This window comes from Adiantum capillus-veneris, chromosome 18 (assembly GCF_014529385.1).
Source record: "Adiantum capillus-veneris isolate H3 chromosome 18, ASM1452938v2, whole genome shotgun sequence".
Classification (NCBI taxonomy): Eukaryota; Viridiplantae; Streptophyta; class Polypodiopsida; order Polypodiales; family Pteridaceae; genus Adiantum; species Adiantum capillus-veneris.
The window spans coordinates 154,009,994-154,030,109 of NC_140948.1; the positions used below are offsets into that span (position 1 = coordinate 154,009,994).

Below are 20,116 nucleotides of genomic sequence, written 5' to 3' on the forward strand. Positions count from 1 at the left end.
CACTCTGCTCTCTTGTATGATTTCACAAAAGCTTGCCACAACCATATCCCCCTCAAACATGCGGCGGTTCCTTGCTTGCCAAATATGGTGCAAGAAGTAGTACCTGATTATTTGAGTGCAGACCAGAAGAGCAGGACTTCCCAACCTATTACTACCAAAAAATAGATCATTCTTGAAGAACTTAATTTTCCATGTCCTTTGAATCCACTTGCATAATTTCCAAGCCATGCCCCTGATTGCCTGGCATCCCATGAAAAGGTGGACTAGTCCTTCACTAGCCATTTTGCACCCTAAGCAATGATCGGACCTGATGCCTCTTTCTTGTACCTTTATTCCCGTTCGGCAGAGCACCTTACATCACTTTCCACAAAAATGTCTTCATATACTGAGGCCATCTTGGCTTCTAGATGTTCTCCATGACTTCCTCCCACCGCTTTTCCGTCCATTGCCTCTTCCATAATTTGTTGAGGGGGCTACACCAATTAGCCTCGTGCATTAATGCATGGTAAATGCCTTTAGAGTGTGGTTTCCAAAAGAGGTTACTCTCGGGCCATCTCCAAGTGTCCCATTCAAAGTTGGATTCACAAATTGGCATCACCACCTTATCAAGCTCTTTCATCACCCTGTGGACTAGTAAGATCTCAAAGCCATTCAGTTGAAATTGGATGGCTATAGAGTCAGCGCTTTTCCAGCACTTCATATTGCCATCCCAGAATTTCTCTAGTCGAACGAGCCCCTTATTATTCACATTCCTGGCCATTTCTATCCAATAGGGGCTTTGCGGCGGTCCCAATATGTTAGAGAGCCAAGGGGACCAGTGCAAAATGGAGTTCTTAAAGTATCTGGTTACTTCCCCCCATTCCAAAACCACCGCTGCACTTTTGCACTTCCTCATCAGCTCCCCTAAGAGTCCACTAGATCTAAGATAAGACCACTTTGGGGCAAGAAGTTTGTCATGCATCACAACCCCCTTCCACTTCCCCCTTTCAAACCCAGTTTTCTTGCATCAAGCATTTCCTTGGTCATGATAGGCCAAGCTTGGTCCTGTTTAGCCAATGAGACCATAAATTTGGCACAAAGGGCCTCAGCATGGGATACAGAGTTAATAATGCCGAGCCCTCCTTGGTCTACCGGGCGAGCAACTACCTCCCATCTAGCCCACTTCCATGGCCGGGAATTTTTCTTGTTGTTCTTCCAAAGAAACCTTTTCACTGGTTTTAAGAATTCTTTCAAGTTACATTTAGCCATCTTGAGCACGGGGCTGAGGAAAGCAATATACGGGATCATAAAAGCATTAATCACTCTAATCCGGCTTTGGAAGGGGAGGAGAACAAACTCCCATCTTCTCTTCCATGAGACTTTAAGTCATCATCATTAGCCTTGAAAAATAATGATGATGACTTAAAGTCTCAGGGAAGAGACCATTAGATAATGAACCTTAGAGAGATCTAAATAGAAATTAAGTAGAACGGTACCATGAACTTGAGGCTTTAAGTAGAATTGGGCATACACTTGAGTTAGGGTTTCGCAAGTGTTGTGGGTCCGCAATGCAGAGGATGGGGGTGGGGCGGAGAAAGGCCCCCGCTATAGGGGTTCTCTCGGGAGAGGGGGAGCCCTGGTTGGGCAGCTCCTTTTCTTCTTCATCAAAGTCTCGAGCCTCGCTTCTTTTTGCACTCAGGCGCCTTGGGGGCCTCCTATCTCGCACAGGGAACTGTTGGCTTTCATTAGCTTGGTGGGAGTCTTGGAGCTTTGGATGGAGCTCATCGAGAGCGGGGGCGGAGGATGTGGGGAGCAGGCAAAGCTTACTGAGTTTGGGGGCTACCACCTCTTCACCCTACGTTCGTACTCTGTGGGGCAAGCTGGTCAGTATGCACGAAATGCTAGATCATGGAGAAGGGTTGTTGGTCCGCCTTGCCATCATCGTTATCCGTTGTGTTGTGCTACTTGGGCCAAAGCTAGTCTGGGGTCTGTGGTGTGCTACTGATCGAATGGTGTTGTGGTTACTCCTTGTTTTGGTTGGCTCGTCTGCTCAAATGATCTTTGTGGTGGTGGTGTTCAGGTCTATGGCGAAGGCACTTTCCAGGAACATGGTCTGTCTGTTGGCAGGGATGGGTATGTGGTGGCACCCTGTTAGTCATCTTCCGATGATGGGGACTAGGGCCCCGCCCTTGCGGCATGCTTTTCAAGTTCGTTTTGGTCCTGTTTGGATGGTATCGTGCCCGGTGGCAGTGGGTGTGACTCCATTGGCATCCGCTCAAGTCTTGTCTTTCTCTCTCGAGGGTGGCTCCGTGTTTAGCCAGTTCTTTGTTATGTTATGTTGTGGGGTGGCTTCCCTTGATAGCCAATGTATCTGATGGTTATGGTTGAGATTTGGATATGGGATGCTATGGTTGGTCAGTTTGGGGGTGTCATGGCCCGATTTGGGCATGGCATGATTGTGTAATTTTTGGTTTTGTTAATATATATTTACTCACAATTGTGAGTTCTCTTTTAAAAAAAAAGAATTGGGCATACACTAAAGAAACTTGCTCACCATCTTATGCCATTGCATTCCATTGTGTAGGCCTCCGGCCATGGGATTTATGCAGGGACTTTAGAGTATTGACAAGTGTGCACTTTTTCTTCACTATTGCTACACAATTTAAAAAATCTACAATGACCACATCTCTCTCCCCCTCTCTCCCACCAAGTGTTGGAGGTTGGTGTTACAACACATCAGTTAGTTAGAATATTAATAAGCATGATAAGAGCCGCCCTATTAAATCTTTACTCAATATAAAGCAGGCCTCCCAACCACGAGTTGCAAGAAGTTTGATCCGGTGGTGTTCCCTAGAACCCCGACAACATAGACGAGCGGACAATGTGCACACACACACACACACAGAGGCTGTCGAACTTGTGCATGGTCAAGGAGCTTTGGGCATTTTTCAGTGGATGCGAAGAAAGGGTGTCCATCCAAATGCAATTGCATACGCTCTAGGTTGTTTTCAGCTGATGCAAAGAGAGGGCATTCAACACTTAAAGAACTTAGAGTACCTTAAGCTAAAAATTGAAAGACAAAGTCCCACATTGGGGGGGGGGGAGAGAGAGAGAGAGAGAGGGATGAAACAAAATGTTATATCCATGCCTCCAAAAGGCCATTATGATCTATGAGACCAAAAGTAGAGAGAGAGAGAGAGAGACAGAGAGATAATATTTTTCTTGATTTTCTTTATGAAATTTGGGAGGAGCAAGGGACTTGAGGGTAAGAGAGGCCATGCTGCCACCAAAGGCGGCACCGTTTTACTAGTAGTTTAAATATAGCAGTGATATTAATTGCAAGGGGAGGTTGAAAAGCCCTATTTAAAAACAAAGAGCATGGGTTTGATATCATTGAGAGTGAAGCAAGAGAACTAATGGAAGAGGTAGATAGGGCAATTGTCAAACGAGTGTTTTAGAGTCCAATCGCGACTTTCGAGAGTAGGGTTGGGGAGGAGGTAGCAAGGTTGCATCCATAAGGAATTATAGGAGAAAATGACCCATTGGAGGAAAGCAAGCTAAATTGAAATCTTTGAGGAACAAGGAGAGAATGAATTGTTGAAAATTTATAGCTTAGGGTAGAGGGGCCATTAAGAGAAAAGCCTAACTTGAGATTCTTGGATCTCCCTCCTGCGAGCTCAGTTTTCATCCATGGGTAGCGCAACAGAATCACCTTGCCAAGGGCATTCTTGGGAATATATTTTCTTTTTGGCAAAGATCGAGAACCGAGAGCTAGAGCATCATTTTTGTAATCCTGTGTAAGAAAAAGAGGAGCCAAAAAATAATTAAAAATCTCTAGAAGGTCTACTAGGGTCTAGGTAAAGACAACCTCACAATGAAGAATAAACAAGGTAAAGTTTTTACGGTGGCCTCAAGGAGACAATGTTTTTAGCTATAACAAATTTTTGTGTGTGTGTGTGTGTGTGTGTACGCGAGAGAGAGAGAGAGAGAGAGAGAGAGAGAGTGTTAGAAAAAACCTGGGGTCCAATGTATTTAATCGGCTAAAATTGTAAAATCCTTGTTAAATTTTGAGCTTGCCTTTAAGAAAACCAAAAAATTTACACAAGTTTTAGTGTTATTATCGGCAAAAGCTTCAATTTTTGATCTAAAAATCAAAAGAGTTTCAAGTTTACCCTTATTTTCACCAGGTAGGAAGAATCTATTTTTCTTGAATCTATTTTTCTTGTTGAGGGGGGAGGAAGAGGGAGAGAGAGAAGATCTTTATATATTTTTAATGCCTCACATTAGCACCAAGAGAGAGACACCTTTTAAAAACACTTAAATTAAAAAAATGTCATATGTATATAAGTGATAAAAAGATTAAAATGCACCAAAAGTTATATTACATTTAATGCCATAGTGAAACTTTTGATGATGAGAGATTTCAACAATTTCTCCACCACTCCTCTATGGCTTTCTTAGGCAAAAAGAAAAGTCATGAGGGCTTTTTAATGAGGGGACCCATTTATAGTTCAGAAGGTCTTTTAACGAAGGGACCCTTTTACAAATTGAAAAAGGATGCTTTAAACGGTTGAAAAGAAGTTTGTCATTGGCCTTATAAAGCCTTGGTGGCTCGATAAGTGTCCCAAAAGATCTTAACCGTCTTGCAATGAAAAGAAATGATAGTTTTTTGAATGATATTTGCTTGAGTTGTATTAACCTTTTTGAATTAAAAAGTGTATTTATAAGATTTGATCTCAAGATGTAAAGTATTGATAAAAAATCTTTTGATTAAAAATTTTATAAAATTTTATTTCATTTATTAATTTGATTATTTATAAACTTATTGTAATCTTAACAATTTATTCATACATTTATTATAAAAAAATCTAATATTTTGTTGTTTAAAAAAATGTTTTAAAATGTCTCACAAAGCAACCTATCTATATTATTATAAAGCGAGGAGGGATTTTGGGTTCTCTCTTTGCCAGATGGCGATCGCTCCTGTATCCGGCTACTATCTGGCCTAATGAAAGAGAATTTGAAGTGATGTTGACCTTCGAATTACTAGCCGTCTGTCATTTCGTGCGAGTTTCTAAATGGAAAGCCGCCCACTTCTTGAAGGCTCTGGAGCACGAGAAAGGGGCTCATCCAATTGCTACAAAGAGAGAGAAAGAAATGCTTGCAAGCGTTTTTGTGCAAGTTATTTGCTTCTTGAAGCCTCCATAGCACGGCGGAGGGGCTCAGCCCAGAGAGAGAGAGAGAGAGAGAGAGAGAGAGAGAGAGAGAGAGAGAGAGAGATTTTATTATCATCCTCGGAGGTCAAATATGACCTATGGGACCAAAGCTACATGTGATGTAGTATGTGTATGACTGATGAGTGACTCTCGATGCTCCAAAATTGTGGTGATAAGAGTTGCAATGGAGAGACCACACTGTGGCTGGGAGAGGAAAGTGTGTAGGTATAAGTCATGGTTGAAAATGTGAGAGAAGCAAGTTCGGATGTGACCAAAAGCTGAGCACTCTAGTAGTGTGTGGTACTCAGACTCTCGAACTTGCAGTGAGCATAATGTGCACAGTCAATTTGACTCTTCTCCATTTCCCCAACGCTCTGTCTTGAATCGAAGGAAATGGGATCTAAGCCGAATGGCTACGATAGTGCGTATCGTCGAAAAGGGGATAGGCTCAAGCATGTAAGTGTGAGTACGGTTTCCTCTTTTAGTGAAGAACATGGTTTTGTAGTTGAGAGAGAGAGAGAGAGAGAGAGAGAGAGAGAGAGAGAGAGAGAGAGAGAGAGAGAGAGAGAGAGAGAGAGAGAGAGAGACTCATGATGCAGGAGATCGTGCGCCCTCATAGGTTGAGAGACACCTTTGCAGTTCGACCTCCCTCAGCTATGCACCAACGAAGCAGGTAACTTCTTATGTAAGCTCTACTTTTATTATTTCTATAAATCCTTCAGACGTGTGTGTGTGTGCCATCACGGGGCTGCACGTCTCATGTTATTGCACATGCACGTCTCATGTTACTGCGTGGTCAATGTGCCTTGCAACATCAAGTAATGCAAATGGAGATAAAGAGAGAGACTTTTTTGCCCGTGATTGTGCCAGATATTGAGTGCGAACGCACACACACACACACACACAGAGAGAGAGAGAGAGAGAGAGAGAGAGAGAGAGAGAGAGAGAGAGAGAGAGAGAGATTTTTGTCGACGAGGGACTGAGTGTGAACACACACACACACACACACACACACACACACACACACACACACACACACACACACACACACACACACACACACACACACAGTTAGGCATAGGCCGGAGGTATTGCCACCACAGAGGGGAAGCGAGATAGAGTGGGAGCGATTCTGCTGTTTCGAATTGGAGAGAAATGAAATGATATATTAATGTCTTCACGTTAATGCTTCAAATTGGAGAGAAATGAAATGATAATATTAATGTCTTCATGCAATGAAATGATCGTGCAATGTTTCAAAAGAATCGGCATTTTTTGAAATTTTACTCTGTTTTCTTAAATTTTCCAAGCAAACTATTCCTTCTTTCCCTCGTTTCAACCGGCTGTTTTGATTTTTCAACCGGTTCAAGGCTAAGATGAGGGCACCTTTCCCGAACATTGAGATGGAGAGACACACACAATGGGGAGAGAGAGAGAGAGAGAGAGAGAGAGAGAGAGGTTTCACAGAGAGAACAACGAGCAGCGAGACTCTTGTTAGTTCTAGCTAGAGGAGAAGAAGAAGAAGAAGAAGAAGAAGAGAGAAATGAAATGATATATTAACGTATTCAAGAGGCCAAAATGACCTATGAGACCAAACCATTACAAACTAGTGAATCTGATACCATGTCTAGGTACAAAAAAAAAAGAGACTAGAAGTGCTACTAGTAAGAATCGAGCTGGAATTTTGTGTGTGTGTGTGTGTGTGTGTGTGAGAGAGAGAGAGAGAGAGAGATCTGCATAGGAGGGAGACTCCTATTAATGCTTCATTTTTTGAATTCGATTACCACATAAGAGAAATAAAATTATATGTCCTTTCAGGGTTTAACCATAGTAGATCCACTCATTTTGAAAAATCCTTTCATGAGCTTATAGTTCAAGGACTACTACATATGGCAAAAAAGAGAAACTTGTAAACTTTTTCGTCTCTTGGTCACAACAAGCCTCCAAAGTTGATGGACCGGCATTAAGAGTGGGATTTTTGTAGGACATGAGATAAAATGCCCCGTTAACTTCAATGGATTGGTGATCAAAACATATGGTTGCTTTTGCCTCACTAGATACAAAAAAGTTTCATTTTTGTCATTCTGCGGACCTATCATCAAAATTTCTATGGTCACGCTCAATACAAATACTATATACATGTTTTCTTAGTTCCCTTTGGGCCTTTGGATTCAAAAGGATCCATGGAGCATGTCAAAAGAATAATGGATCCCTTGCTAAGTGGAACACACCTGAAGTTATCCCTCATGTTTCTCCTTGTGAGTTCCTTTTCTCAAGTGCCGGTGGAAAGTATTTAGTGTTCGTTTTGGCATGGTGTGTATGGTGCACATCTGCATTTAGGGCTTTGATGTTGTATGCACAATGTGCTTTCTTTTCTAATCCATATTATTTGGACAGTTTCACTGTGTATGCAAAACTTTTTTTTTAATACAGAGATGGATTTGTTGCATATCGTAGACTAATTTCATTTTATGATACCCTTCTGTATATGAAAATGGGGACAATGATGAAGTGCTAAATACAGTAAACATGACAAAAACTTATCATTGTGACCTCTAGAATCCCATAGAAACTACACAATATCTAGACAAATTTCTAGTTTATGACTAGGTATGGTTACTACCTACAAAATACACACAATCGGCCTAAGAAACTAACAATATTGAGAAAGCTATCCTTGCTACACTAAAATGTCTCATATTCTTCAGCAATAAAAAAACTCAACCATCATCATATACAATGCTATAGAGCGTATTAGGGCCCCCAAAACTCAAGGACGATTAGCTTTATGTTATATATGCCACTTACACAATTAGAATTGCATTTGGATATCAAGAAAGCCACCAAAAAAATCATAAAAGTGCTAATTTTGGCCAAAAAACAAGATTATGCAATTCTTGTAAGTTGATCATAACTTTCAATTTTAGCACTAAGTTTTCTCTAGAAGCATCAGAAGATGTTCAGAGCTATGAAGGCTTATCCTCTAGCAATCTAAATCTCACAAACATGAACTTTAGAGTGGTATAGTTGCAAAACTTTGAAAAAAAGCCAAAAATAGGATCCGTTTTTTCACGCAGTTTAGGTTCAAAAATGTTGTGCAAGAGTAAGGTTAATGGTGAGATCGATATTCCATAAAAAATATCAAGTTTTTTAAAGCTCATAAAGCAACTTTGTGGATATATTTCACCTAGAAATTCATTTTCATACTCTTCAAATAATTCAAGCAAAATGATCACTTAACAGGACACAATACTGTCCAAGGACATAAAAGTGTCATGTTACCATTCTAGTGTTAACGTATTCAAGAGGCTAGAATGACCTATGAGACCAAACCATTAGTTCCTCATCCCTCTGTGTCTTCCTATCTATACTCTACTTTTTTCTTAATGTGAATGTGATACCATGTTTGGGTACCAAAAAAATATAAAATGAAGCTAGAAGTGCTACTAGCTAGAACTAAGCTGGAATTGAGAGAGAGAGAGAGAGAGGGGGGGGGGGGGGGGGGGAGGGGAGGAGAGGAGGAAGAAGAAGAGTGTTTTAACGTAGTAGGATGCATGAAGTTGATTCCCACATGAGAGAAATGAAATGATATATTAACATATTCAAGAGGCCAAAATGACCCATGAGACCAAACCATTAGTTCTCCATCTCTTTGTGTCTTCCTATCTATCTAGAGCTGAGTTCGATGAGAGACAAAGAGAGAGAGAGAATATAATAAAATATAAGTTTTCATAGACACGAAGAAAGGATGCATCGTCTTAACAGACAAGATAGGAATGCATCAAGCAGATCTCCCTCTCTCCCTCTCTCTCTCTCTCTCTAAATGTAGACCTTATGTAGGACATGCCTAAGCACTGTCGAAGGCATTGCCACCACCGAAAACCTTATTGTTGTATACTATTGGTGAGATTGAGCGAGACCCGCCGTAGGGGGGGGGTCACACAAGCTAGTTATTATAAAATTCTTTTCAGTAGCCTTTATGAAGGCCATAGTGAACTTTCACCTTGTTTGGATTTTTAAAAGAAGCCTTAGAGGAGAGTTAGGTTAGACATACTTTCAATGTTTTCAATGATGATGATTGAGATTTACTTTAGATGTTGTTTCAATTTTAAAATAGTAAATGAAGCTTTTTATTTTACCTTTCATTTCACATCAAAGGATATACATACACACATACATATTATACATATTGATGACTTTTTTTTATTTCACATTTCATTTCACAACCTCACATGGTTTAACTTTTCTTGCATTTTATAAATTAATTTTAGTCAATATTTGAGAAAGTCTCTTTTATTAAGCGATCGTCGATCGAATTTCTTCCTCACAAAGAAACGAATGGAAAATACTAACATAGATTTGCAAGATTTTTGAACCACTTTCTTACATATTTCATCATTTTTCTTCTCTTTACCATGGTTTGCAACCGGCTAGTCTCAATTTTCAACCGGGTTAAGGTTAAGCTGAGGCAATCTTTTCCCGAACACTGATTAAATTTTCAGTTAAACTCAACCTAATGACTTTATCACTTTCTTAATTTTTTAGAACACCACCGTGACCCTTTCACTTGTTTTTAATAGAGAAATTCTTCTTATGAGGATTGCCCCTATCCTTCCCTAGGGGCATTTGTAGCATACTTTCTTCTATTTCTAATTAGTTGAAAACATCAAGGCATTAAAAAATTTGTACGCATTTCTCCCTGGGCTCTAGGCTCTATGGCAAAAAACAAAGGGAACCTTGGGAGGTAGCTAATACAGCAGAGACCCACCCTTCCAAAAGTAAGATGATTTCGTTCAGTCTCCCATTACTTTGAAGTGCCAATGAGACGTCCAAAAGGACCATTGAAGGTGAGAAAACCTACAAAATAATTAGTGTAATTTATTATAAAAACCTTTCAATAGAGTTATTTACCTTTAAAAACTCTTATATGTAGATTTTTCAAGTTTTCGAAAAAAGGTTTTATTCGAGCTCTGTGTAACAAACGTGATCTTGCCTTCACAAACTTCACAAAGAACGGACTACCTTAACCCAAAACATGTAAAATATGAACTTTTGAATGGCAAGCCACCAGGGTGTTTGTAAAAAATCAACTCTTTGCAGTTTGTATGGCAATGCATTGTAATTGGTCATCGACTCAACGATGTTACATGTATTACGAGTTGCAATGATGCATGGCTTCTTGTACGGACTCAATGACATGTGCTAAGCACATTGGTTTCAATTTTGTTCTTTGAAGTTTTGATTCTTGTGAATGAAGGTCTAGGGTACCTCCGTACCTCCACACGGGAGAGGAAAGAGTTGCCCCGTTCCCCCTTCGTTAAATGCACCGCTAAAGAGGTTCAGTTGCAAAACAAAGGAATTCAGAATGTAATCTTGAGCCAACTGCAAGCCCATAGGGCTTTGTATTTTGTATCGGTTGTATCATTTTGTCTCTTCTTATTATATTTCTCTTGCCCTTTATGAAAAAAAGAAAACAAAGGCAATGTTCAAACTGCATGTGAGTGAGAGTGGGGAAGTCCAATCAATCAATTCAACATCGCTTTTACGATTACCCTCCTCCGTGTGAGAGGTACCATAGTACTGACCCTCTTTAGCGGTGAGTACTCACTCCCTCAAGGGGGGACCATGAGTCACATCTGATGTACCCAATGCAAGGCAAAGTCATATGTAATAGAGCAACCCTCCATTATCTGTTGTAGTCAGCAAGGTACTTGATTTACCCCCTCCCTCTAAAAAGTGGACACAACCACACGTTGAATTGTTTTGACAATTAAAAAAATTTGAGAGGGAGTAAATGTATGTGTGTGTAGAGTTTTTCACTCAAACAAAAAAGAAGGAAAGACAAGTAAGTTAAAAATAAATAAACAATAAAAAGAAAAGACAAGGCTTAAAGTTGAAGAACAAAAAAATAGTAAGTTAAAAATAAATAAACAATTAAAAGAAAAGACAAGGCTTAAAGTTGAAGAACAAAAAAATAGTTTGTTAGTGTTCTTCCATCCTTTGGGTTGAGAGCTACAGTGCTACACGGGAAAGAGAGTCCACGACATGAAGCTGGAAAAACTAGAAGAAGTTCACATTTTGCTAGGCTATACACTTTTAGGTACTCCCAAAAAGATCCATAAATTTGTATACAGAAGAAGTGGGGTGAGGACAGAGGTGCAGTTTCAAATAAAAATTAGGAAAAATTACCAAAATACTCCTCTAATTTGTGGAAATTCCTAAACTATCTCTCAAATTTCAAAAATTCCCACAGTACCCCCATAATTTGTCATGAATTCTCAAAATGCCTTTCAAATTTTCCAAATTTTCCAAAATACCCTTGGTTGTGAGAGTAAATTTCTCCAAAAACAAAAAAATTTGTAGCTTTTCATAAGAAGAGTGATTGTCTACCATACACGATGCTAAAACTAAAATTTGAGTTGGTTATGTAGGTTTTGAAGATGAATTGCTTCGACTTTTTTATGAGGTAATTGGCGATAAATTACATGCTAAGCACTCAAAAACAGATCTCAATTGTCAAACAAGAATAAAGATTAGAAAATCTTGAAGAATCCAATGAAAATAGATACAAGGGTATTTTGGGAATTTTTGAAATTTGAGGGGTATATTGAGAATTTCCACAAATTAGAGGGTATTTTGGTAATTTTTCCTAAAAATTACCTTTCTCTTCACTTAGGCTACTGTGACCACCACACATGGTGTGGTTAAATTCTTTGATTGATCTTGCAAATTACCCCCTCTCCCCTTCCTTCCCTGTGGGCCCATATATCACAAGAAATTTTGGACCAATTCTCACAATAATTCCCACATTGTGACTTACATCAACATCGAGCTTCTGTGAGTGAGGCATCGTATACCTAGGTAGGTACGATTGGGAGCAGGGGACCGCCCACCAGGCCGGCGGTCCCCTACCCCCAATCGTACCCACCTAGGTATACGGTGTCTCTCGAGCAAAAGCTTATAATGTTATGCATTGTGTGAAAAACACTGAAAAAGACTCCGTTTTCCTACATGAGAAAATTTTTAAATCTTCTTGTGATATTTACAGTCTTTTGTTAAGGAATTAAACGTTGCAAGAAAATAGCGTAAAAATATGAAGTTGACTGGGTGTCCTGCCCTCTTGATGACGAGGGTTCAAAGTTTCTGAAGCAAAGCTGCAAAGTCCCGATTCCCAATATTGAGGCGTTAGGTCCTGGGAGGAGAGTCACAATCAGTTGCCAGCCAACAAGAACGGGGACTGCTACTTTCCTTCCTAGAGTCCTGGAGTGTACAGCCTTAACTTTTGGAAAAAGATTTATGTCGCTGGGTCCAACCTCCGTCGAGTCCGTGCTCGAGCGCGATGCCACTGGGCTGCGACTCGCGAGCTGCTTTGCTCCTCAAGGCTCAAACGCACCCACACTTGCCTTTATTTAACAAGCTCTCTTCCTCTCGCCAGCCGGCCTGCACAACAGAGAGAGTCTGACTTGCGAAGAGGTCATTTGGAAGTTGGAACCACGTCTAGCAATCCCTTCTTCTTCTTCTTGAGCTTCGACCATCGGTTATCGAATCATGGAAACACTCGGCCAGCAGCTCATGCTGCTCCCTTTACAAGCTCATGATGCACAAGGTAAGCAGCCCCAAAGATTTTCTCGTCGTAAGCCTCTCATCTCACGTGGAAGCCCAGCGCAGCCCAACAAGCTGCTGCCTCGTGAGTTGATCAGGTACTGTTAAAAAGCTCTCTCTCTCTCTCTCTCTCACACACACACACACACACAGGTATAACGACAGAACTCTACACTGCACACTGCACAGCAAAGGATATCAAGATTGTGAGTCCTCCCTGGTATACCCTAGGTTCACAGTGATCCGATGGTCGAGACCGCCCCCAATGCCTGACATCAACCGTGGTACAAGAGAATACCCTTGATTTGAATGATCTTAAGATTGGTGGGCACACTCTCCATACAGCCTAGCCTGTTGAAAGTTCAAAAAAAAGAGTTACTACTACAAGACTATGGAAAGTTGAAACGTTTCAACATTGCAAATTTTTCTTAGGTGGTGTTCACACGAGGTTCAATTTTCACTTATTTGGGAGGATAATTGAGCCCCCTTCGTGGTCATATAGATCTTACTATGCATGATGCGTTCTAGCACTCCCTTTCGTAACTATGTCAATATCGGCATAGTTGCAAAAGAGAACCAGGAGAGGCTTTATGGAAGTGCACATGAAGAAGTACAACACTCACGCCATCTTGCCAAAGGAAGCTCTCTCAAGGGTTCTCCAACTTGCACAGGCTTCAATTCTAACGATTCTCTCTCTCTCTCTCTCTCTCTCTCTCTCTCTCTCTCTCTCTCTCTCTCTCCCCCCCCCCCCCCCCCCCTTGCACCAACTGTAGGCAACTGCTGCGTGCACATAGATTTTTATAGGTAGCAATTGGTAGGTGTCGTGTGCACAACCTCTAAGTGGCGGCGAGCTATGCTCAGTTATTTGCGCGTGACCAGATTGATGACTCAGTAGGTGCGTTCTAATTTGAAAAAGAGCATAGTAGGGTCAATTATCCATTACTGATAATTGAGCCTCGCGTGACCATGCTCTTATCAGCAAAAGTTTGTGAAACTCATACTTTTCTCCTCTATTCGTCTCCTCTATGCCAGCTCAGCACTCCCTTTTGTAACGATGCCAATATGGGCATAGTAACGAAAAAGAACTGGGAGAGCCTTTATGGAAGTGCACGCGAAGAAGGGCAACACTCACATTATCTTGCCTAAGGTAGCTCTCTTGACGGCCCTACAATTTTGCACAGGCTTCAATTCCAATGATTCTCTCTCTCTCTCTCTCTCTCTCTCTCTCTCTCTCTCTCTCTTTGTGTGTGTGTGTGTGTGTGTGTGTGTACCAATCGCAGATCAGCTAATGTGCACGCCTAGATTTTTCAAGGTAGCAACTGACTGTTGTCGTGCGCACAACCTCCAGGTGGCGGCGAGCCACGCTTAATTACTTTCACATGACTAGATCGACGACTCAGTAGGTGCATTTTAATTTAAAAAAGAGCATAGTACGCTCAATTATCAATTATTGATGGCTGAGCCTCACGTGACCATGCTCTTATCGACAAGTTTGTGAAACTCATTGTTTTCTCCTCAATGAGCTTGGTCACATGTAACAGTGCACCTGTTTTTTGCCCGGTCATGAGTCACCAGCTCTTCTCTCTCCTCCTATCTAATTGTGGTAGTTAAGAGCCTCGAAACTACCACAGTCTTGTCGTTTTTCTTGAAAGCTGAAGCAGGAACCAACCCCTCGCGTAGTTCAGACTGCCAGCAACAACCCCTGTCCCCGCTAGCCAATTCCCACACGATTTGCATGTTGAATCTTAGCCGTTGTTTCAGCTCTTCAGAGAGCCATGAGGGATGGCTCCACCACCTCCAAAAATAGAGGGTGGTGGTGATCGTGAGAGCAAGTTTCCTCATTTTTTGTCCTTTGGGACCGAGGGGGGGGGGGATATAGTGAAGGGCCCCGTGAACCACATTGGTAGGCTGATAGTAGCAAGTGCGCCCGAACTATGTATAAGACCCAAAATAGCATCAAAGTAGGCTTGGTTAACATTCTATGGGGAAACACAACAACATTGCTTGGAGAAGGAGCTAGTGAGTGCTAGCCTTGCGAGCAACGGTGAACCACATTCAATGGAGAAAAGGACTCGTAGGGTCTGTTCACACGAGGGGCCAAGTGTGCACATTTTAGGCCACCAATGGTCACATGTTCTGGCTTGGCTACTCATGACCACCATTGCCCAAAAATGGTTGTATTCAAAGACTAGTTTTTAAACAACAGATTTGTTTTCTCCCCACTTGCCATAATAAATGGCTTTCACGTTCCTCTTAACCCTCTAAGGCTCAACCCTGTCTGAAGAAAAATGGAGGCCCAGCAGAAGAGTGCCTCAACTCCAACCAATGAAATTCGCCATGAAGGATCAACGTCCCTTTGCATTTTTCTTCCGCCGCCTAGTCTGAACCCACCCTAAATTTCTACTACTCTCGGAGCAAATGGTACTCTACAAGTGGTGATCTGAAAATTGAACCTGAGGGTGAATTTCAAAGGTGTCAAGCACGTGGCCTCAAGTTTTTAAACGCTGGACATTTCAAAACAATTGATGGCTTTTAAATGGCACATTTTCATGATACGTTTTTTGACGTGTGACTATATAGACCCTGAATGGCAAGTGCAAATGTCATGAATAGGAAAAAAACATCGACTTTAGAAAATAGTTTTGTTTGGAGCACTGCTTGATACGTGTCTCTAATTTTGTGGCCATGCGTTTGGGATGGTCCATGGAGTGGAGATTCTGGGAAGGTGACGTACCTACCAATGTACCATACCAACAAGCGGAAGGAAGGCTCTTACACAACATTGATCTCATTTATGAGCTGACCTGACCCCCGTTCGTCCACGCTGACCTTATTTCATTTCCCTCTCTAGATTCTGGAAGAGGCCAAATTTTAGATTAAATGAAGTCTTTTAAAAATGTGTGTGTCACTGTGTGTGTGTGTGTGTGGAGATATCTGAGAGAGAGAGAGAGAGAGAGAGAGGAGCGGCCACGCCTTCATGACCTGGACGATCGTGAGTCGCCGAACTTTAGAGAGAAGAGTGTCACGCAACTGCTTGAATTTGAAGTAGAGTTGTGCATGGCAGCTCCACCTTCCACTCGTCTGCTCACCTGCAACTTGGCTTCTTGCTGCTCGGCAGGCGCGCCTCCTCTTCGACCCTCCACTTACGACGCGGCCATCCCATTCTCAGGTACTCTCTCTCTCTCTCTCTCTCTCTCTCTCACACACACACACACACACACACACACACACACACACACACACACACACACACACACACACATCCATTATCATAACTCTGTCTCCTTAACCTGCAGTGTTGCCAGCGACGCCCCCCTGTCCAGTACTCCCACCATGATGGACCAGCAGTATGTGCAGCTGCTCCAGCAGCAGCAGCAGCAGCAGCAGCAATGCCCACAACAACAAGCACTAGCAAAGCAGCAGAGAAGACCACGCGGATGGCATGCAGTAGAGGCCCCAAGCTCTCTGCTGCGAACGCATAATGCCATCCGCGATGTGTTGGAGGCCCTGCCTCCCCTCCAGGAGCTGACCGCCAGCAATGGCAAGTCTGTAATTGCGTTGGGCCAAGGCGATCCCTCCGTCTTTCAATATTTGAAACCCCCCGAATGTGCAGAGCTGGCCCTTGTGGACGCCATCCGCTCTAAGAAGTGCAATGGCTACGCTCACTCGGCTGGTTCGGAAGAATGCCGCAGGTACTCAAATGGATCACTCTTTTCAACTGTTAACTAAATGTTGGAGATTCAACATCTTTGAGCTCTACTGGTATAAAGGAAAATGTGAGAGAGTAAATATGAGATGTAGATGGGAATGGATATTAGGGGCTCAATTTGTGCACATTGCTTTCCATACAAGTCTTGTCGCGCGAGATGTCTCTATGAATGGGTCGTCTATGTCAATGGCAATGGGTTAAGTATCTAAGGGCGGCGCCTGCCCTCTGCCTTGATATAATGGGTAACGAGTAGTCCATGGGTCCTTTGTTGAAATTTTGTGTGGTTTCGGTAGTCTAAAGGATCATTTGCTTGTCTTTGCACTTGCAAAACTTGGTCTTGCAAACAAGTTTGCAGATGACACATTTACTATGCATGATCTTGAATTTGGTCACAATAGTGCGGTTTGGCACTTTGTTCCTGGGCTGTATAAGCTCAATGCTTGCAAGAAATGTGTGGAAGATGTAGCATGTGCAATTTTTTGATTCAAAGGGTGTCTCAGATGCAAAACTCGAATACGCAATGTCAAAAGCTTTAGATGGCAGTGGATCCTCATAGGAATATTTTCAAACTATGCCTGGAATCGAAGCATGCATCTGTGACTTCCAAGAACAATGATTGAAACCATGTGTTTTGCTTCTTTCAGAGCGGTTGCAGAATACTATTCCAAAGGTTTGGCAAGCGATCTTACTGTAGATGATGTCTTCATTACCGTAGGCTGTACCCAGGCAATTGAGTTCTGCATCGCAGCTTTGGCAACCCCGGGCTCAAATATATTGCTGCCAAGACCAGGATTTCCTCTGTATGAGACTTTTTGCTCATATATGGGAGTGAAAGTCCGATATTACGATCTGCTTCCGGAGCATAACTGGGAGATAGATTTGGGTATGCTTGATATGCTGACTGATAGAAACACAGTTGCCATGATCATCTGCAACCCAAGCAATCCTTGCGGAGCGGTGTACAACCTTGAGCACTTGTCAAAGGTCTGTCTCGACGTGCATATGCTTGCATAGAAGTGGAAAACAAAACAGTACATGCATGTATGTCATTGTATTTTTGAGAGAAAATTTTGCTTTATAGCTCAGCAGGTTTTGACAATCCTTGTTATGTTTTGGACATAGGTGGTTCAAAAAGCAGCACAACTAAGACTGCCCATTATTGCAGATGAAATCTATGGGCATATCGTGTTTGAAGGTCAAAAATTTTGTCCGGTGGCCTCGCTTACTGTGGATGTACCAATTCTGACAGCTGGAGGCCTTTCAAAGAGGTGGATGGTTCCAGGGTGGCGGCTCGGATGGATTCTAGTTTCTGATCCATTTGGTGTCCTTCGCAAGGGGAGGGTGAGTAACCATGACTAGGCACACATTATCACAATGTTGTTATTGCATGCCCATGGCTTGCCAAGATCTTTGCATGTTTGTTGGAGTGATAGTAGTTGCTACGCCTTGTCGGTGGTGAATGTTGTTTGGGGAATGTCCCACAAGTCTCGGACTCTTGGTCGAAACTTTGGTATCAGCATAACTTGAACAGTATAATTGCTTAGTAGCTCAATCAATTGCATCTTTGAAGCACTTTTCAATGATAGGTCACATGATATGGTGTTTGTTTTTATGTCAGGTTTTGGAAGGATTAACGAAGCTCGCTCAATTGACCGTGAACACTTCAACAATGGTTCAGGTGAATCCTCCTCCATTGAAGTCCACCATGGCTTTGCCTATTGATCAAAATTTTCATGAAGCTGATGCAAAATTGCATTGCTTCCTCTCGACTGCAGGCTGCACTTCCAAGCATTTTGCAAAATACTCCTGATGAATTTTATGAGAGGTCAAATGTCCTCTTACAAGAAGCAGCCAAGCTTTGCTGTAGGCGTATTCAGAAGATTCCTGGACTGGAATGTCCATCCAAACCACAAGGATCGATGTTTATCATGGTAAGGCCTTGTGGCAGAGCCTGAACATATTGGTGTACACTGATCCTTAAAGATTTTGACCGGTGCAGTGCCGTAGTGTTTCGTCCATACCATGTAGATGGACCAAAGATATGGCTTGAGTAGTTGAGCATTGGGCTATGGTTTTTCTGAAATGTGCATGTTATGTGCGTGTATCAGGTGAAAATCAACATGTCTATGTTCATGGAGTTGATCGACGACATAGGGTTTGCATCTGCTCTTGCAACAGAAGAATCGGTTATTGTGCTGCCAGGTAATAACAAATACATCATCATTTAACCAGTGAAGTTGGCATCCTCCTGCTTTGATACAAACATAAGATGTTGAACAACCCATGAGTCAAATGTGTGGCACAGGCATTGCTTTTGGAACTCCAAATTGGATGCGAATAATCTTTGCCGCACCTCCCGCGCTGCTGAACGAGGCTTGGGATCGAATTGAGGCCTTCTGTGATAGGCATAGGTCCAAATGCTAATTGCCTTTCTGCCTTAATCTACCTTATGTACATTATATCACCCAGAAGAGGTCCAACTCTAGAAAGATGTAACAATCATTTGTATTTCTTAGATAAACAAAAATAAGACCCTCTGCCTTTCTACCTCTGGTAGCTATTTCATTTTTATTTTTTCTCGACACACCAGAGGGCCCGCAGGGGGAGGTATTTATCCCGTCCAAATATTAGCCATGTTACATGGTCGGGCAAGGGCCGCGAACCATTTGTGGGCTAGAGCCATGCGTAGGCATCACCATGGCCACCTAATTGATGCACCACGTGTTGGGAACGACGGAGAGAACTCATAGCAGTCAGCTGGGAACCTCCTCCTTGGGTGGGTCACCTGAGGCACTCGAGTGTCCAAGGGCAAGAGCCCTAGCAACGCGATGCTGGGAACGACGGAGAGAACTCATAGCAGCCAGCTTGTCCAAGGGCAAGAGCCTTAGAAACCTGAACACCAGGTGAGCACATGGTGTTCCTCTAGAGTGTGACCCGACGGAGGATTTGAACACAACCCCTAGACCAACCCTTTCACTACAAGTTTTAGACATATTCTCACGTGCAAAAATTGAGCGAGAATATGGCTTTTGTCAGTCTGCAATAGAAATGTAGGTTTTCACACGTGCGAATGAAGGTTTTCTCATTGCTTTTTCAACGCGGTAATATTTCGCAGGCATAAAAAAGAGCACAGCTTAAAAAGGTATGAAACTTTATGACGTCCTCAGCTTTTTTACGTATTAAGGTGTGAAAGAGGGTAGAAAAAAGCCTTTTTTGTCGAAGTAACAAAAGGTCTAAAAATTGTAGTGTTTGGGGACGGTAGCTATTTCATTTATTCACATAGATTCACTTGGTGACAGGGGGTATAATATGTCTTTTGTATCAAATTGTGGCTTGCTGAGAACATTTGGACTAAAAAGCTATTGGTTTTGTAGTTTCTAATCTTTCTATAGGGTGTTTTTGTGTTGACGATGCGGAAGCGTACACAAGTGGGGAGGATGCACGAAGGAGAGAGATAGAGAGATACCTTGAATCAACCAACCTTGGCAATAATTTGATAGGGCCGAGGGTTGCTGATATAGCAACCTCAGTAAATTGCCATACTAGACTTTTACAAATAAGCAAAATATATACTCAAAAGCCAGATTAAATAATGGGATCACATTGGGCA

The 20,116-nt window shown here is 42.1% G+C and overlaps 1 protein-coding gene across 2 annotated transcripts; it reads left to right on the forward strand.

Annotated features, from left to right (window-relative positions):
* Positions 1-12,550: 12,550 nt before the first annotated feature.
* LOC147436665 (putative aminotransferase TAT2) lies at positions 12,551-19,055 on the forward strand. 2 transcript variants are annotated; one of them, XM_086489491.1, is made up of 9 exons: positions 12,551-12,895; positions 15,916-15,966; positions 16,094-16,489; positions 17,151-17,490; positions 17,629-17,847; positions 18,125-18,184; positions 18,282-18,437; positions 18,615-18,708; positions 18,812-19,055. In XM_086489491.1, the coding sequence occupies exons 1-9, from the start codon at positions 12,744-12,746 to the stop codon at positions 18,928-18,930; spliced, it is 1,587 nt and encodes a 528-aa protein (XP_086345617.1). In that variant the 5' UTR covers positions 12,551-12,743; the 3' UTR covers positions 18,931-19,055. The 2 variants fall into 2 exon arrangements, with proteins under 2 accessions (XP_086345617.1, XP_086345616.1); XM_086489490.1 differs by having other exon boundaries at positions 12,552-12,895; positions 15,862-15,966.
* The last annotated feature ends 1,061 nt before the right edge of the window (positions 19,056-20,116 follow it).

Coding starts and splice junctions, on each gene's coding strand:
- LOC147436665 (XM_086489490.1), top strand. CDS start 12,744: ATGGAAACACTCGGCCAGCAGCTCATGCTGCTCCCTTTACAAGCTCAT. Junction 16,490..17,150: donor GGTTCGGAAGAATGCCGCAG/GTACTCAAATGG, acceptor TGCTTCTTTCAG/AGCGGTTGCAGAATACTATT. Junction 17,848..18,124: donor GTGTCCTTCGCAAGGGGAGG/GTGAGTAACCAT, acceptor TTTTTATGTCAG/GTTTTGGAAGGATTAACGAA.